Source organism: Callospermophilus lateralis, chromosome 17, assembly GCF_048772815.1.
Source record: "Callospermophilus lateralis isolate mCalLat2 chromosome 17, mCalLat2.hap1, whole genome shotgun sequence".
In the NCBI taxonomy this organism is placed as follows: Eukaryota; Metazoa; Chordata; class Mammalia; order Rodentia; family Sciuridae; genus Callospermophilus; species Callospermophilus lateralis.
The window spans coordinates 39,145,626-39,164,454 of NC_135321.1; the positions used below are offsets into that span (position 1 = coordinate 39,145,626).

The 18,829-nt window shown below is 35.9% G+C and overlaps 1 protein-coding gene across 3 annotated transcripts in view; it reads right to left on the reverse strand.

Annotated features, from left to right (window-relative positions):
• Dsg1 (desmoglein 1) overlaps nucleotides 1–11,213 on the reverse strand; it is a 31,796-nt gene extending 20,583 nt beyond the window's left edge. For all 3 annotated transcript variants that reach the window (XM_076836818.2, XM_077105604.1, XM_076836817.2), the window contains exons 1-4: nucleotides 11,166–11,213; nucleotides 2,520–2,555; nucleotides 1,982–2,113; nucleotides 622–777 (exon numbers count right to left, since the gene is read on the reverse strand). In XM_076836818.2, the coding sequence (XP_076692933.2) occupies nucleotides 622–777; nucleotides 1,982–2,113; nucleotides 2,520–2,555; nucleotides 11,166–11,213 (372 nt within the window). The remainder of the gene's footprint in view (nucleotides 1–621; nucleotides 778–1,981; nucleotides 2,114–2,519; nucleotides 2,556–11,165) is intronic.
• Nucleotides 11,214–18,829: the final 7,616 nt, after the last annotated feature.

Sequence of the window (18,829 nt, forward strand, 5' to 3'; positions counted from 1 at the left end):
GATCTGGAGGAGAGAGAATTAATTGTGGGAATTTGTGTTGGGTGGCCCCAGCCTTTTTAAGCTGGTCTCAGAGTCAACTGCTCAGGGGGAAATGAAGTTGAAGGTTTGAAGAGAGAGATGCTGAAGCTCACAACAGCTCCTGCAAGAAATGGAGGGCAATCCAGGTAAGGATGAAAGAATTTCCAAGGCTCATTTAGAGCTCAGGTGTGTTTGAGCAAGGTGAATTTATAATCAAATTGTAACACATTTGATTATAAATTCATATTTAATACTAATAAATTAATAGTATCAGAACAGAATCCTTCATTAGTGGCATTGGAATGGAAAAGAACCAACATTTTCAACTGAATTATTTTAAAAAGGAGTAAAATTTAGATACTTGTTCCTTCAAATAAATATTCTAGTTTGTCACAGGGGCTGAGTAGACACTGGTATTTTTGCTAACCCTTAAGTGAAATATTTCTTTCTCTCTTAATTTTCTCTGTATTTATTGGATATTGAGACTCTTGATATCAAGTCAAGCATCGATCTGAGTTTGAAAATTTCCATGAATAATCTAGGCCTGAACATACACACACACACACACACACACACACACACTCATAGATAAAACCCACTTACAATGAAATAAGGAGTGACCTCTCGATCGACTATGGATGTTATATTAATTTCACCAGTTTTTTGGTTAATAATGAAGATTCCATAAGGTGGTTGATCAATTCCTACTCCAGAGATGCGGTATGTAACTTGCTGGTTGGCAGCACAATCTGAATGAATCTGCACAAAGAACACAAGTGAAAATATTACAGGGAGCAAGTAAAGGGTTCTATATTGGATATGTGACAGCTATCTTTCTTGAGAATTGTTGAATGTGTGGTCCCTGTCATCATTTGGGAAATGTTGAAAACATAGAGTTATTTTCCTTGAGTTAAGTGTAATACTTAACTTTATTTTCAATAATAATGGTAGTATTTTTTAATGGTAACCAACAATCAGTAAAACAAATTTAATTTCTATTTCTAGTAAGACCAAAAAGGTAAAATATCACCCCAATAAATCTAAATCTCTGCACTTGTCATTCATTCAACATTCATAATTTGAATTTGTGTCATTTTCAAGCTTTGTGAGCTCTGGATCTGAAGGAGAGAGCTTCTTGTTCTGTCAGGAGTTCACTGGTGCTCTCATTGCATAACTTTGATGGTCAGTATTTAAAAACTAAAAAAAAAAAAAAGTAAGGTTTAAAAGAAAGTTTTAAGTGCATTTATGTAGGTATCAAGTTACTTAGAGATTTTAATTCTGAAATTGTAGAGGATGCATTAGCAGATAAAGAAGGAGGCTGCTCAAATGAATGTTTTTAGAAATCAGAACTCTTTCTTTGAAATAAGGCACTGTATGCCAGCAAACAAATCATACAGGAAGTCTGTGTATATCTGTGTGAATGGGTGTGCACATTTGTGTGTATCTGTGTATGAACCTATATATCTGTGTGTGTGAATCTGTGTGTGCAGACACATTTCTGATTGTGGTTGTGTATGTGTGTGCAGAGAGGAAAATGAAGGAAAATCAAAGAAAAAATATAGCACAAAAGAGGCACCTGTGGATGTTCCTAAATAAGCACAAAATTAGGAATTCAATTCTGATAGATTATGAAGCAGAAAAAGCACATGCTGAAGTGGTTCCTCTGAGTGTGAAAAACACTAAACTCTTCAAATCACAGTATTTTTTTTTCCCATTTAGACTCCTGGGTGGCACATATGTTAATTTTGCCAGCGAGGTGAGTCAAGTCTTAATTGTTCATTTAAGTACCCAAGTTTCTTAATCTATCCTTTTAGGAACTTCGTTTTTCACAATTTGAATGATTCTAGTTCTCTGTCATACTTCTCAGTGAGACTGCTTGCCACACATTTAAAAGACAACTTCTTTTGAAACCTGAACACCATCCATTTTGGTTTTCAGCTTTGGTTTCGGGGCTGACAGTTACCTTAGCAATTGGGTTTCTCTTGGAGTTGTCTTCACCTTCACGGCAGGCTGCAGCAAACTTGATCCATTCACGTTTTTGCCTTCTGATAGAATTCCACTTGATGGTGCCATTTTTAGTATTATAATCTCTAACCTTGAATAGGGAGGACAAAGTAATAGTATCCATTATTTATAGTTCATATTTCACTGGAGGTTTTGGAGGAGGGGGAAATTATAATGTTAAAAGAAAGGATGTTTAATTGGGGAAGCTGGTAATTTTGGTAGTCTATTAACTTCAGCATTACATTAACTTTATTTATTTTTTAATTTATTTTTATTTCGCGACAGAGCCTCAGTAAGTTACTGAGGCTGACCTTGAATCCATGATCCTCCTGCTTTAGCCTCCTGCATCTATGGAATTATAGGCATGAACTACCACACCTGGTTTAGATTAACTTTACATATTAGAATGAATTTTCTTTGGAAAAAATTCTGTTACAAACGTTTTTATTTTCTTTTTTAATCAAAAATCATTTTTCAATGGATTTGAGGGAAATTACCTGGATTCGAAATTCACTGTTAACTTCCACCACCACCTATAAAAAGAAAAATATAATTACAATAGCCAATTTTTAATTGAATGTTGTAAAATTCATGTTACCCCATCATTAAAAAATCAAACAATAGTCTTGTGAGTTATTAGAATTATTCATCAGTCTGAATAGCTGATGGATCTGGTTTGGCTCTGGGGTCTGGTAAGAATCTAAGAATTCTTCCTGTTTAACTTTTCACTTTGCTTTTCTTTTTATTACTTTTTTAAAATATACATTTTTTTTCATTCTAAGCTATGTAGATACTCCTAATCACATTTGTGAAGCAAGATCCCAGAAGAAATGAGGGTTGGAAAATCAGCTTTCTTAATAAATCGTGTTCCTGAAGAGCTAGAAGTATTCTGATATTATGCAGTGATAGTCAATGGTATGTCCAGTACTAGAACTTGGGGCTATGGTTGCAGGATTTGACATGCTACAAATGGAAATAGAAAAACAAAATTGTTCAAAGTGAAGGAGAGAGCTGTCTAGAAAACTTCATAGTAATTATTCCTTTTTATTCCAGTTCTAGATGGAAGATTTTCTAGTCTTTTTGGAAATTTTAAGAAGACAACTCTCCTGCCTGCTTTGAAAAATAAACATAAAAATTTTGGAATAAAAGCACATAATTTCCTATATGTAAAATGAGTTCATATTTGATGCTTTATTGTTAACACTAAAACTAAAATAGATACTATAAGTGCAATCTTCTATAGCAAGGAGAGGAAAATACAGGAGTGTATAAATTGCTACAGATAAAGCGTCCAATAATCTTTTCTTTAGCAATTTCTCTGGTCAAACAAGTATGCTGGCCAGATTTCTGCCTCGTTTAAGCTCTGGCCATGATCTTTACACATGATTAGTAGTGAAACATCAGTATAATTTAACTTATTTTTTCCCCTAAAAACCACAAGTGTTTTGTAAAATATAAGACATACATACTTCAAGTCTGATGTGTCCATATGTTTGTTTAAATATTGCTTAAACATGATTTTGATGGCTAGTTTGCATTTATTAGGTTTTAGATTGCACTTGGAATTAATTAAAGATGGTGTACTTCCTTAATAAGATATGTTCAACATCTAATTGAGTTTTCTCCAGAATTGCAAAGAATGAAAATTATTTTCACAATCAGACATTATCTGCATCAGTGATATAAGAAAATTACCGGTTGCATTTTTAAAATAATAATAATAGTAATTTTTAAGTATGGTAAAATTCTTTTAATAGTTTGTTTTTAACTTCACTCTTAGAGAAAATGTAAAATGCCAGTCTCCAAGTACCAATTTTTAAAAATTGTCATGATTGATAATTCAAGAAAACATGTATTTATAGTTAATATGAGTAGTGTGAAAAGAGAATTATTTACCCATGATATAGTATTAATCATAATTATCACTGTTACGATTAACTGAATGATAACTAAGTACTAGACAATATGTTTAGAGGAATCTATGCATTAAATCTTTTTGGGAGGGGCTCCACATCAAAGCTAATGGGGAGCATTTTAAAAATTTATTTTGTTTTATTTTTATTGTTGCATTATAATTATTTATAATAGTGGGATTCACTATGCCATATTTGTATATATGCATAACATAATTTGATCAATCTAGTTCCCTAGGACCTTCTCTTTCCTTTCTGTTCTTCCTCCAGTGATCCGCTAGCTATGTACTTAATCTTTGCAGTAAGTCCGTGTAGTCACTATCCGTATTATCTTCATTTAATGGATGAGGAAATTGGGGCATAGCTATTAACTTATGGCTACATATGCCCCAATAAATCTCAGCTTAAACTTGTGCTTGGGGGTTTTACAATAAATGATATGTTCCCTCAAAACGTATTATACAGAATTGACATAACACCTTAGAGAACTCAAAACTGTCTGATAATTTAATATATTATCCTTGCATGGATGAGAAACAGGTTTTGATTGTTTTGTGGTGCCAGGGATTGAATCCAAGGGCTCTTAAGCACTGAGCCACATCCCCAACCCTTTTTAAGACAGGGTCTCAATAGGTTGCATATAGCCTCCATAAATTACTGAGGCTAGCTTCGAACCTGTGATCCTCCTGCCTCAGCCTCCAGAGCTGCTGGAATTACAGACTATACCATCTTGTAATAACAATGACAACAGTAGTAAAAGGAAAATAAGGAAAGTCAAAGGCCTAAATGTTTTGCACATGTAGCTGAGATGTTATCTGTAGAGTCTGTCTTGAGTACAAAACTGAAAAGATGCTTGTGCAAATGCATTCTTGATACCTGTAGAGGTGAAGTACTTCTCCCTTTTTGCTGTTTGTGGAACAGGGATGTGGGATACCTTATTTGTCAGTTTGGAAGTCCTTTGTTCATAGTTACAGAGCTGCGTAGACATCTGTTATCTGTTTTTGCATTTCCCTTCCCGCGGTGAGGTGGTGAGGTGTCCTGTCTGCTGTTTGTTTTGGATCCATGTCCCAGATGACTAAGAGACTTTTCCAACTTTATGAAGCTGGGTCATTCTTTTTCCCACGAGAGGCAACTTAGGCAGGAGACCAAGCAGGTTTCACCATTGTGTCAGACTCACAATTGGATGGGTAATTAAAAAACTGCCAAGTCTGCTTAAAAATGTGGTGGGTTGACCTAAGCTTATTTTCTTTTGCTCAGAGTCTAGAATAAGCTCAGATACAATGTCACTCTTGGACTTTCAAAGGCAAAATAGTGACAAAAAAAAAATCACTGGGAGAGGCAGAAAAGCTTCTAAATCCTCTGGGCTTTAGTTTCATTTGTAAAAGAGGAAGACCAACTTACATACCTTTCCAGTTCTAACATCATCTCCCTTTGTTCATTAGGAAGGTAAGTATTTTGATCATGGGAAAGACATGATAAAAATTGTGAGCTTAAAAGATGACTCAGACAACAGTTGGTGGAAGTGATGGGAAGAGGCAGCAATTACAGTATGTGAGCAGTTGAGAGTCTCCAATATCAAGTTCGGCGAGAGGCAAGGAGAAGCTAAACCTGAGCAGAGGTAGTAGGAATTGACAAGGAAATATCAACGCAGGGAGATATTAGAATTGACAGAGCTTGAGAGATGGGGGAATCAAGAGAGGGAAGAATCTCAGATGATAGTGATTTTAAAAAATGAGACTGAAATCAAGGAAGTAGCAGATTGTATAGAACACATTGAGATGAAGAGAAACGCCCAGGTAAAGACACTTAACCATTTGTAATACGCATCCTCACTTTGATCAAAAGCTCAGCCTAGATACCTAGATTTGAAGTTCCTGTGCTCAGGCAGGATAGTTGAAATCAGGGGAGAAGTTGCAATTCTTAAAGTAAAGGGTACAGAAAAGAAGTTGTCTGTGGCTGAGATGGGAGCAGGGAATTCCAAAATTTATATAACTGGAAATAAGTATAACAAACAAAAAACAAAGAAGCAGAGAAGGAGTGGCCATATTAACAGGAGGAAAATATAATGCATTTTAACAGATCACAAGGGAAGGGGAAATTGAGACAGATGGTGTGTAAATAGGCATCAGATGATATTTTAAAAGGGTGAAAATGTGAATCCTGAAGACCTGAGATTTTCGGTAATCTTAGAGAGAACACTTTCATATAGATGGAACAAGTATTTGCTGGTTTGAAAAAGATTAAGGAATAAAGAGGAGGGGAGGAAGACACAAAGATGGCCGCTCTTCCCAGAAATTTGTTGATAAAAGGAAACAAAGCTAAAACGAAAGGATTAGATGCAGGAATCCAGAAAATTTGGGTGGAAAAGGGAGATCTCCGGATTTTTGAAGTTGAGGAAGGAGACAAGGAAATCTTGACTTAAAATAAAAGAGATTCTAACAGAAGATGCTTAACAGAGTTGTTGGGAAGGAGGGGGAAGGACGAAATAGGCAGAAAAAGAAAGGACTTCAGAGACAGAGGACAGAGAGGAGAAGGAGGGTGGAGACAAGAATTGATTAGGTGAAGTAGGCTGAAGGACATTGCTCTGATCTTGTCCCTGGAGTAAGGTTGAGGCTGTTTTCTGACAATTAGGAGAGTAGCATGGGTGGAAATAATTCTGGAACCATGTTAGGGAGCCTGTGATGGAAGTTCATGCAGTGAGGAATATGGGGCAACCCCTAAGCGTCTCTTGCTTGTTCACTGGTTGCAGGCACAGGGATGGTCAGTCTGTGACTCGATTGCCTCATCTGTATGTGAGAACTGAAGCCTCTCATAATTCTGAAATTCTGTGAAAGCATGAGTAATCCATCTAAAGTACATCTTCGGTGAGTTCCCCTGTTCATCTTTGTTTTAGGAGCCAATCTATTCATTTATTTATTTTGAAAAAGCCACAGGATGCAAAAGTGCACGGTAATTTTAATGATTCCTTAATTGCAGTTAGTTGTAGCATTTTTAAATTGAAGTGTATATTTTTTATATAATAAAAAATAGACCTGAGAAAGTAATTTTATAAGGAAACTCTCTTGCATTTAATGATTTTGAGCATCAATGTGTTAAGCATCAAATCTTAATGCATTTAACGGCTATGTATGTCACAAGGATGAATTTAAAGCAAAGGTAAAATATCATTTACTTATTTTTAAAAACCTCCCCTTTGTCTTTCTTCTTTTTACTACTCCAGCAAAGGATGTCAATCTGAGGTTAATAATCCCTCAGTTGATTTCTCACATTTTTTTTTATTAGTCTGTGCATTTCTTTGACAAACATGTATTGAATATGTATTCTATGGATCCAAGGCTACTTTAAGACTTAAGAAGGGCCTAAATCCTAAAAATATTATGGTAAGCCTTAGAAAAAATGTCAAGAAAATGCAATACTATGTCATAAAAATTTTAGGAAAATCCAAAGTGATTATTTCCAAGTTTAATACCTTGATATTTTGGGGAGGGTATGTTTGAGGAAAGAAAAACAAAACTATCCAAAAATCCCTGTGCTCAGTGTGATTAGATACCTGTTGAGCAATCTTGCACAGGTTCAAGGCACTATGAGGAACACAAAGCTGAACCAGGCACAGAACCTGCCTTCAAATAACTTATAGTCAAGTAGACTCCTAAACAACAGACAGCTCTGAATTTGTGGAGATGGGATTTCTCATCAGAGCATTGTTCTCTTAGACCAATTAAGAGTATGGATCAGCTGCCAATGGCACTATAAAAAAATTCATCCTGTCTAAGTTCATTAAAGAATTTGCATGCCAAGCATAACCAGCAGGGGTGGCATGATCCAGCACTCTGTGAGGGCGTTCCCTCAGTTGAGGGCTGAGCATCATGAAATTGCAATGCCAGGCAGAGCAGGCTTCCAGCTATACAGCAGGCAGTGCCTATTAGGACACAAGGATACTCAGCAACAGTGTCCTTGATAAAAACAGAGTGAAGAGCTATCAGAGGTGAAATGTTCTGGATGTAGACAAAAAATGTCATTTTTTAAGAGTCATGAGACTCTTCAAATATGTGAATTTTGACCCTCAGTTTCAAGTCTTCAGATTGATAAATTTGCATTCCTAGTGGTTTAGGTTTTCCTATTACTTAAAACCTTAGATGGCAGAATGCTTTTACTCTGCGGCAACTCACACTAATTGAATGGTGATACATTGGCATTCCTGTTTATGTAAAGGTGAAAGAAGATGCTGATCCTGAAACTGCATTGAAATAGTAATTCTTATTCACTAGCCCTGTATCAATGGAAATGATTACGATTAAATACAATTTGTGTGTTTCACTGAAGAGATGAACAGATCTACTGCTTCCATTTTCTATAAAATATTTTACTGAAATACTGATCTCTATAATGTATGTAACTATAATATGTGCACAAGAAAGCAGAGTCCTCTCTTCGGCTCGTTTGCTGGGTCTGTACTAGTTTTTTAGCCCTCTCCTGCTTTATATGACACTGAACACAGTTAAGGGAACTTAGGATGTTTTATTCAAATCCATTGATGAATCAGGTAATAAAATGAATATAATTTTCAGTGTATTTTAGTCTGAGTGCAATCATGTAGACCTTTTTCCTTTCTTCCTTTCTATTTTTTTCTTTATTTTGAGTACTTTTTGAGACAGGGTCTTGCTAAGTTGCTCAGGCTGACCTTAAACTTGTTATCTTCCTGCCTCAGCCTACTAAATCCCTCAGATTACAAGCATTCACCACCACATCTGGCCAGATGTCTTATATTTGGTGCATTGGTAACATTGTTCTATTGCCAAAAGAGCATGCATTCTAACTGTTCCCTCCACTCTAAATGCTAATTTTATGGAGGAAAGGAGAGGTGAAAGAGAAGGTGAAGAAGAAGAAAAAATTCAATGTGAAACAGTTAATGTTTTTGGCTTTCAGTGTTACAGCAGATGTGGGCTATTATCTGTCCAGAAGACTTATCTGAATACTGGAACAATCTTGAAACAACCTTGACTACTTTAAGAGTAGCTCCTGTGCTTTACTCTCTCTGGCCCAACTCCTAGTTTGAACAAGGTCTAAAACTTTCATATATGTCAAGTGGACTATATGACATGCTGTGAACAGACAGTTACCCAGCTCTCAAATGGCTTTGCATTATGGATACTAACAGTTTAAATATCTTAAACATCTTCACAATTGTTCAAGTATGTTGCTACATGGATTTTTATTTATGAATTTGAGCAGAGAAAAATATAAAGCCTTTATGTAGTTTTTTTTTTCTTCTTTTTTTGGTAGAGGCAAACATTTGTAGTGAGATTAGAGGAAAGGAAATCGAAAGAGTTTGCTATAGTGGTGGTTGTCTTTAGGGAAAAAATATTTTAAAGCAAAAGACAGATTAGAGATTCCAAAGGACAGTTACCAAACCCATCTGGTAAAATCAGCAGGAAAAATAAATTATGACCTTCAAAGCCTTAGAAAGTGAAATGTTTTACAAAAAAATGTTATGATGGCAATATGAAAAATAAGATATTTAAGGTCATTACAATATAAGTTTCTCAAGAAATATTTTTCACAAGACATGAGAAACTTGTGATTGATTCCAAAATGAAATATGGCCAAATGTTCCTCATTCCTCCAAAATCAATCTGCAAAAATCAAAGTTATCCAAGCTCAGAAATTAAAGCACAAATGCCCAGAAACCTCTCTCCAAAGAAAGCTCATTGAGAGTACATGATTTTTATAAAATTATATGTTTTATTGAAGAATGATTAATTAGGACATAGCTGCTTAAAGGAATTTATAGAACAAAAATTAATTAGAAATAATTATATAGATCAAGAAGCAGGGCAGATCTCATAGACTTAATGAAAGTACATAAACATTTGAAAACTCTAATCAATTAAAATTATACAATAAACTTTAATCAGTCAAATTTACATGAAAAGAATTTGTGTGAAACTAAAAATAAAAGTATTTGATTATTTGGCAATGCACAAATATTCCTAAGGTCAAAATCAGAATGGTAATGCTTATTGATCATGGCCATATCTCAAGTTATGATATCAACTGAAACTGACAATCCATTGACAAGTCTATGGCATAGGAGTAGTGATGTTTGAAGTGCAGCTTAAAAAACTAAAGCTATCAGTTTACTGATGCTCATTGGTAACTTAATGTACTGTTATGACCTCTTTTCATTAATAAGTAGAATTTAAACTAACCAGCATATTTTGCATCAAAGATCTACCTTGTTACTATACAAACCCAACATTCCAGTTCAAAAATTAGGCAAGTAGAAACAAATATGAACCACATCCTGCCAAAGCTGGAGGGTGATTTACCTGGCACTTGCCTTGTGGGATTCCATGAGTCTTACGGTGAGACAGACTATGACTTTAAAATTGTTGCACAAAATGAAATTTTTTTTGATATAAGGTATTGGTGTTGCATTTAATATTTATCATCTCTAAAGAGAAAACTAATAATAGATAAGGGGGCAGTGATAAAGTATTTCCTGACATCATTGACCATCGAATGTACAACTTTTATATCAGTCATTACTAACCAAGAATAAGCATAGTGGTAATTATACTTACCCCTTAATTATAGCCATGCCTTTGCCTACTGTGTTATTTACAAATCTCCTAAACTGACAGTTTTTTTAAGATTAAAAAGTTTTAAATCAAATCATAATAAGTAGCATGGGCTTTTGGTATTCATAGTGTGGATCCTGAGGATAAATTGGTCCATGAGCTTGTGAAGCCCATCACAGACTGACTGTGCTATGATTTAAATTTATATGGATATTATTTTTTTATTTAAAAATTATAGTGACTCTGTCACCAAAGATACCAAAAGAATTTAAAAAAATGTTTAGGTTGAAAGTCAGGACACACCTGCAATACTTAATATAAAAGCCCACCTGCCAATGAGAATTTGTACAATGGCCCAAGGAGTGATAAGAATTTCCCAAGTTCAGTATTTTCCAAGCATGTCTTAGCAATGACTTCCATGTCAGTGATATGATATGATGAATGGACACTGAGGCATTACTATGATCTGGAGTCTTCAATTAAATAGAGAAACCCTATTTAAAAATCGAGTTCATAAAATCACCTGGTCATTAACATAAACTTTTAATGGGTTTAGGTTAGAAGCGCCACCAAATAACATTTTCTAAAAAGTTCTCACTTGCTTGCGATGAGGATGAAGATGAGGATATTTTTTGTAGATTCCACTTACCAGGAAAATGAATAGTACTGCAGCTGTTCGGAAGGAATTCCAGTCCATTGCTGCTGCTGGGATCTCTTACATCCAGCACCTAGGGAGTTTTGTTTGTTCTTCTCTGTTCTTTTTCTTTCTCCCACTCAGCTGGTGTCTGATTAAAATAATTTCTCAGTAGATGTTCGTACATGCAGGCTTTGAGGTGTTTCTGCCTTCCTCTGGGAGAAGGACTGCAGGTACGTATAACCAGTCGGGATCCCCACCCTAAAAACTTGGGCTGGTCTCACTGAAATGCTTGACAAGATCATCATTGCTCCCAGGTAAAAGCTTAGGGACACACCCTTCTTCCAGCTGAAAAGCAACCTTCTCTGGAGAGAGGAGTATTCACTTCTCTCCTGAAAGTTTTCAGTGATAGGCACTTAAAGTGACCAAAAATAAGGAGGGTTGTGTGATTGAAAGGGGCTTCCAGTCTTAGCCTTTATTTACAAGTTGTTTAGCTTCTCCCCGTATTAAAAAGGCAGATACAGTTTGGCTGTTCATATTTTTCAGAGAATTATCCAGCCCATGTTCAGAGCTAAACCCTCAGGTCAGGGTAGAAAATGATAAGCTTTCCATTTTAGTAGATGTTAGAGAAGATACAGTTTATTTTCTAAGTTTTTAAGAGACAGAAAATTTGCCTGTGTTTAGTATAAAGTAGTTTTTTTAAAAAAATCATTAATCCAAATAAGCAAAACTATGGTACTTAAGAATTATTATTATGGTACTTACAATTCTTAGGTCCTCTACATAAATTACAAATCCCTGTAAGTGACCAGTCGAAGTCCAGGTAAGCCTTCATTTTCTCCCTAAATGAATATTTTTCTTTCACCAAGTAATTTTCTTCCTTTCAGATTCTGTTCTTTTTCAAAAGCACTGACACAAAATTTAAAATGTCAATAAGCTAGGTTCAAAGTAAACAATAAAACTGCCAATTAAAATCCTATCGATAATTTTTTAAAGGAAGTTTCAGCGCCTGAAATGCTAATGGAAACACAGAAAGCTGTTCTTCAGGTGAGGTGGGTTAAAAGTCAGCGATGATTCCCAAGCACAGAGCCAAGAATCCACAGAGTGAGCCAATTAGAACATAAGGATATGACTGCCCACACATGCAGGTAGAAAACTGAATGCGGTCCTGAGGGTTTTGAAAATAAATAGTGACCCTTGCCAGGCACCACTGGAACATGTTGGTATGATATGAACTTGTCAATTGACAGTGTCCAGTGGCAGGAAGTCTGATAGATGCTGGATCCCTTCAGAGTTTGAAATGGCAGTCTGGACAGCAGACTTACTACCCAAGGTATCAATCATGGTCAAAAGATACTAGAAATGTCTCAGAAAGAAAGGATTTCTTTGAGAGTCAGACAGTCTACAGAATGCTGTCATTTCACTACAGATGTATGGCAAAGTGACTTGATAGAGTTTTGAAATTTCATGTGATTCATCATAGAGCACAGAGGGATGGAGAAAGGCTGTGTAAGTTTACTTGCAATGAATAAAAATGCTTATGACAAGATTAGGTCAATGTAAATGAAATAAAAGAAAATAAAGGATTGGGCAGGCTAAATTTCTCATTAGTCAAGTAAAATACAATGTGAGCATTGACCTATGATTTAAGTCTGAGCAATGTGTTAGTGGTAGGATTGTCTGACTGTGAATGACAGAAGACTCACTGAGCACCAGAAACCCAAGGACCTACTCTTACACCCTTCCAGTGACAGCGAAAACATTATCCATCTTGGATTCTGGGCATGATGCCAGGGTATGCCCGGGCCTTCCTCATCCAATGAATTACCCTTCCCTAAACCCAGCTGTGGCTCCACCCCTAACTCAAAGCCCTGCTCCAACACTCCCAACCACCTAGAGAATTTTCAGGAAAGCCACCTCTGTAACAGAGGTCTGCAGAAGGGATGTGGCATCTGGATGATCACATGAGAGCTGAAGACATTAGTCACAGTGGTAGAGGGAATTCAATTCCTCTTCCTTTGCCTCTTCCCCTGTCTTTCTCTCTTACTCATTTTTTTATTTGTTTAGTTACACATGACAGTACAATGATCTTGACATATCATACATTTGAATCAGATGGGGTATAATTTCTCATTTTTCTGAGTGTACAGGTTGCAGACTCACATTGGTCATACAGTCACCTATATACATACAGCAATAATAATGTCTATTTTATTCTGCTGCCCTTCCTATCCCCCCTTCCCCTCCTCTCCCCTCCCATCACTTCTCTCTACCCAAACTAATGTGACAACTTCTTTTTTTCCCCCTCACACCATCATACATGTATTCTGTATAACAATGAGGGTCTCCCTCCATCTTCCGTGCAATTCCCCTTCTCCCTCTTTTTCCCTCCCACCTCTCTTCCCTATTTAGTGGTAATCATCTTCTCATGCTCTTCCTTCCTACCCCATTTTGAGTCACCCCCCTTATATCAGAGAAGACATTCAGCCTTTGTTTTCTAGGGATTGGCTAACTTCACTTAGCATAATCTGCTCTCTTACTCATTTTTTTAAAAAATATTTTTCTTTAGTTGTAGATGGCCACAATGACTTTATTTACTTATTTATTTTTGTGGTGCTGAGGATGGAACCCAGTACCTCACACGTGCTAGGCGAGCGCTCTACCACTGAGCTACAACCCCACCTTCTCTCACTCATTTTAATCTCCTCAGAACAGTGCTATCCAACAGAACTGTGGGCTATGTGGAAATGTTCTCTATCTCTAGCTGTTCAACGTGGTAGCCACTTGCTATATGTAACTATTGATCATCTGAAATGTGGCTATTTTGTGGAAGAAGTGAATTTTGAAGTTTACTTATGTTAATTTCAATATCAATTTAAATAACCATGTGGCTACTGGCTACCATGTGGCTACCCTATTGGACAGTTCAAAAGGGTTGGAAGAGCACTATTGCTTTTATTATCTTCTGTCTTACTCCAAGCCTTAACTACTTTTCACTTTTGAAAATTTAACTCCCTTTTAATTAACTTTTCTCAACTGGGGGAACTCTACCTCTGTTTCAGTTTCCAATTAATACCTCAAATTCCCTTTCCTTCATGTAATCTTATTATCTCACTTGGGTCCAATCTTCTTTCCTTTCTCCTTACTGATTCTCTTTCCTAATGCTAATGATTTAAAACATAAGCGACCTAAATCCTTCTCATTTCCATATTACCATTTTCTTAATCTTCTATGGCAGTCACCTTATCTGTGACTTGACACCACACTGTGGCATAACTGTACTCCACATTTGCTGCTTTTCTCTGGTCTCCATGCATCACACCCTGTTTGTACTGTCACCATTGGCTGGTACTTACACCTCCTTGTGTGTACCAATGGTTCTCATCTCATGAAAATTTTGTGGAAGTTAGGGTGACTTTTCTGTTGGAATTTTCCTGGTGATCTGCCAAAAGTTTCCCGTAGAAATAAAAGTTCTCCTGGTAAGTAAGTTTTCCTTTCTTTGACAAGGCACTAAAGACTCCAGAATATCATCCATTCCAAGTATCTGCATTTCTATATATGACTTAGGATAACATAACACTTTCTTGAAAGATGAAAATAGCATCTTCAAAGCTGATAGGTTTAACTGGCTTAGGATTTCTTAAAACTAATTCTGGTAACTGTTCTGTCCACCATAATGTACATAGTGCCCATAGCATGGGCTTGTATGTCAGAGAAATGCCCTGGAATATGCTTTTATGTCACGAGTGAACCTCTGTTTCATGCATGTGTCAATATTACCCATCATCCTTATAAATTGTTTTTAAAAACATGAAAGATAAAAATAAATCTTAAAATGGAGAAGAAATTGAAGTACATATGTTGAGGATAATGTAAAACAAAAGAATCTTTTTTACTTCAATAATCATGTTCCTCTGAAGTATATTGTTTTCAGATCTTGTTCATATTGCTTAAAATTAGGTTATTCCTTAACGAATCGGTGTCACACACAAAAACTATGGACAGGGAATGCTATTTTAGACAAAAAGAGACTTTTCTTTTAATATGTAACATTCAAATGCAATTTTTGATTCTTAACTGGATTTTAGGTGTGAACAAAACAGCTATAAAAGCGATTTTAGGCTACTTGGGGAAATTTTAATATAAACTACTAGAGAATTATTATAGATTTTATTTGGTTATGTAGTATGAAGTCTTTATTTCTGTAAATGTGTGTTTAATTATGGAGGGAGAAAATTTCATGATGACAGAAATTTTCTTTACGATGTTTCAGTAATAAAATAGAAGAAGCAAATATGGCTAAATGTTATCACTATTAAATGGAGATAATAGTGTGTGGTATTCTTAGTGCTTTTCTATTTATTTGAAAATTTGTATAATATAAAAATAATAGACTAGAGCAAGTGAGGGTGGGTGGGAGGAAAAAAAATAGACTAGAGCAAGGTTTGGAAAATTATGGCTATGGGCCAAATCTTGCTTGTTGCCTGTTTTCACTTTTTTTTTTTTTTAAGTTTTTATAAGCCATGTTCATTTGCTTATATATTGTCTATGGCTACTTTCACTCTACAAAAGCAAAGCTGAGAGTAGTTATGACAGACTGCCTGGCCTGCAAAGCTTAAAATGATTACTTATCTGGTCTCTTGCAGACTATCTTCCAAGCCCTGGATGAGATGAATAGATTAGAGATTGTAGTACAAAATACGACTCATTAGCACATGAGATGATTTTAGGAGGATCCATAAAATTGATCTACAGGACATGAACAGAAATCATGATGACTCAAAGAAATCTCTAAGATTAAAGAAAATTCATCACTGAGATAAGAATACATCTTTATAATCAAGTTGAATTTTTAGTTTGGTAGTTTTAGAAAGATTTTAATGACCAGAATAATAGATAGCCTAAGGAATCTTCCTTTCTTTTAAGATATATCTAAGAAAAACCTCAATTATATTTTTCTCTAGTAAATTCTAGAATGACAATTCAGTAACATCATATCTATATACTTGATATAAAAAGAATATTTATGAGTTGAGGAAAAACTCAAATGATTTTTAAAACATTGGATTCTATCTCTTTTTTTTTTGGCCGGTTGCGGGGTGGGTACCAGGGATTGAACTGAGAGGCACTCGACCACTGAGCCTCATCCCCAGCCCTATATTGTATTTTATTTAGAGACAAGGTCTCACTGAGTTGCTTAGTGCCTCGCTTTTGCTGAGGTTGGCTTTGAACTCCTGATCCTCCTGCCTCAGATTCCTGAGCCCCTAGGATTACAAGGGTGTGCCACCATGCCTGGCTGGATTCTATCTTAATACTTAAGAATCTTATGATAAAATAGGAGTGGTGAAAGAATAAACTATCATTGCTTGTGCTTTAAAAGTTTGAAAAATAATAATTCTGATTAAGCATCCACTCACTGCATGTTCTTCACTGTGCTGCGTTCTGTGGGATGTTCAAAATAATTTTAAATCCTGTTCTTTAAGGAGGTTGCATTGTGGCTGTGAACTGGTGATCAGAAATATTTCTACACTGGGCTGGAGGCCTGTCCTACACCCTTGCCTGTGTATATTAGCTGCTGCCCCAGTGTGGAATTTGAATTTCCTGAACAAGTTCAGTCCATCTGCTTACTTATAATAAATGATCTCCAGTTCAGTTCCATATTGTCTTCTTTGGCTTACATTATACTAGGCACTGGGGTGACAAAGATGGATACAATATGGTCCTTGCTCTTGTGGCTCCAAGCTAACTGGAATGAAAAAGATAACAGATTCCCCCCACCCCCCTGACATGCTCAATAAAAGCATGAATAAAATGCTTCTAAGTCAAGTTTCATTGCAGGTGACAGATGAGGAATGAGACTACACATTTATGACAGAATGGAATTGATTGCTAAAATGTTTGATTTTTTTCCCTTTCTTTGTAGCTTACGTAAATCCTTCATTTAAAAAATATATATTTTTTAGTTGTAGGCGGTCACAATTTCTCTTTCTTTCTTTTTTTTCTCCCTCCCCCCCACTTTCTTTTTGGGTACTGCTGAGTGTCAAACCCAGTGCCTCACGTGAGCTACCACTGAACTACAATCCTAGCCTGTAAACCTTTCATTTTATACTTTAAATGTTATCTTTTTTTTCTCCCACCCCAACTTTGCCTCTGTTTTTATTTCTACTGTTGTAGATCCTCTTCACATCCTTTTTCCTGGGATTGCTTTCACACTTCTAGTTGTGATCCCTGCATCTCAACTCTTCATTTTATCCCATGAAATAGTATTTTCCAGAATAGTATTCCTGGAACATTTCCTTATGTTACAACTCTTCTTAAGAAAGTGCAGTAACTCCCTATCTCTTCCCAGATCAATGTCTCTGCATTATAACTCCTCAGCTACACATTTATGTCTCTGGATTATTTCATGGATCTGTTGGAAACAAGGTTCAGCACTTTCCACACCCATAAGATTTTCTACCACTGCTTTTCCTTTTTCAAGACCCTGCTTTTCAAAATGATGATACCATTGTGTTTCCAGGTAACAGTGGTGATTGATGTTTGTATAGACTGTTTTCCATCTGGTATATATATATATAGTCAATGAATAGGTCAGGAGCTTACTTTGTCATTTTTCAAAATCTTTTGACAGTGGTTTTTAAAATTCGATGCCACAAGCATTTCTTCAAGGGACTGTGTGGGTTCTGAGGAGAGATAAAAATGGATAATAAAAGTTCCTATATTTAAGAAGGCTATAATTTTGACTGGATCTTAAAAGGGTGATGAAGCTTGTCTCTATTACAAGGTACACTGAGATATGTAGTATAGCAAAGGCCTAGGGTGCTTTATGAGCCCCTGCAAAAGGGAAATGATTTCCATGTTAAGGGAATTGGAGAATTCTTCATGGAAGGTAGCATGAAATTTTCAGGAGTGACTACATTTGCAACAAATGGAGATGCAGATGAGAAAGAAGGCAGGAGAAATACTTTTGTTTTTCGTGGCAAAAAGAAATCCTATTATACCTGAGCAAAATATTTGTGAGTAGCCGGGCTGATAAGTAAAGAGAAATAGATCTGGGGAGAACCAGAGGACTTCAAACACCCTGCTGAGGAGTTTGGACCATGGTCTATAGCAGCTGGAGAACCAGTGTCAGATTTTGAGCAGGGTATTTTCCTCATCAAAATTGAGTTTGTCCTGGAAGCTTTGGATGAATGGACAGGCAAGAGACTCTAGGGAGAGAAAGATACATTTGGAAATATATATCACTAAATACATGGCAACGTTCATGAGCATGACAGATTTGGTAATGCACCTGAAAGAGTGTGATTTTGGTGGGAAGAGAAAGGGCAAGAGAACATGATGGAGTTAGAACAGGCAGCATGAGATGGTGTATTCAATGGAGGTAGAGGAGTGGGGGGAAATGCTTACTTTCTTTTAAAGTTAGGGAAGATACTGATCCTTTAAACAAAGAAAAAAAAATCTGTCTGAGGTTTTCATGGAAGTTTTTAGATTTAGTCTGTTTGTGTTTTTTTTTTCTTTTTTTCCTTAATAAATTAAAATCTTCCATCTAGATTTATAACATGCTAACATTTTGCCATATTAGTGCCCCCTTTGTTTCTATGCACATAGTTTTTTTTAAAAAATTATTGTTGTTTCTGCTGAATAATTTGAAAGTTGAGGTTATCATGTCACTTTATTTT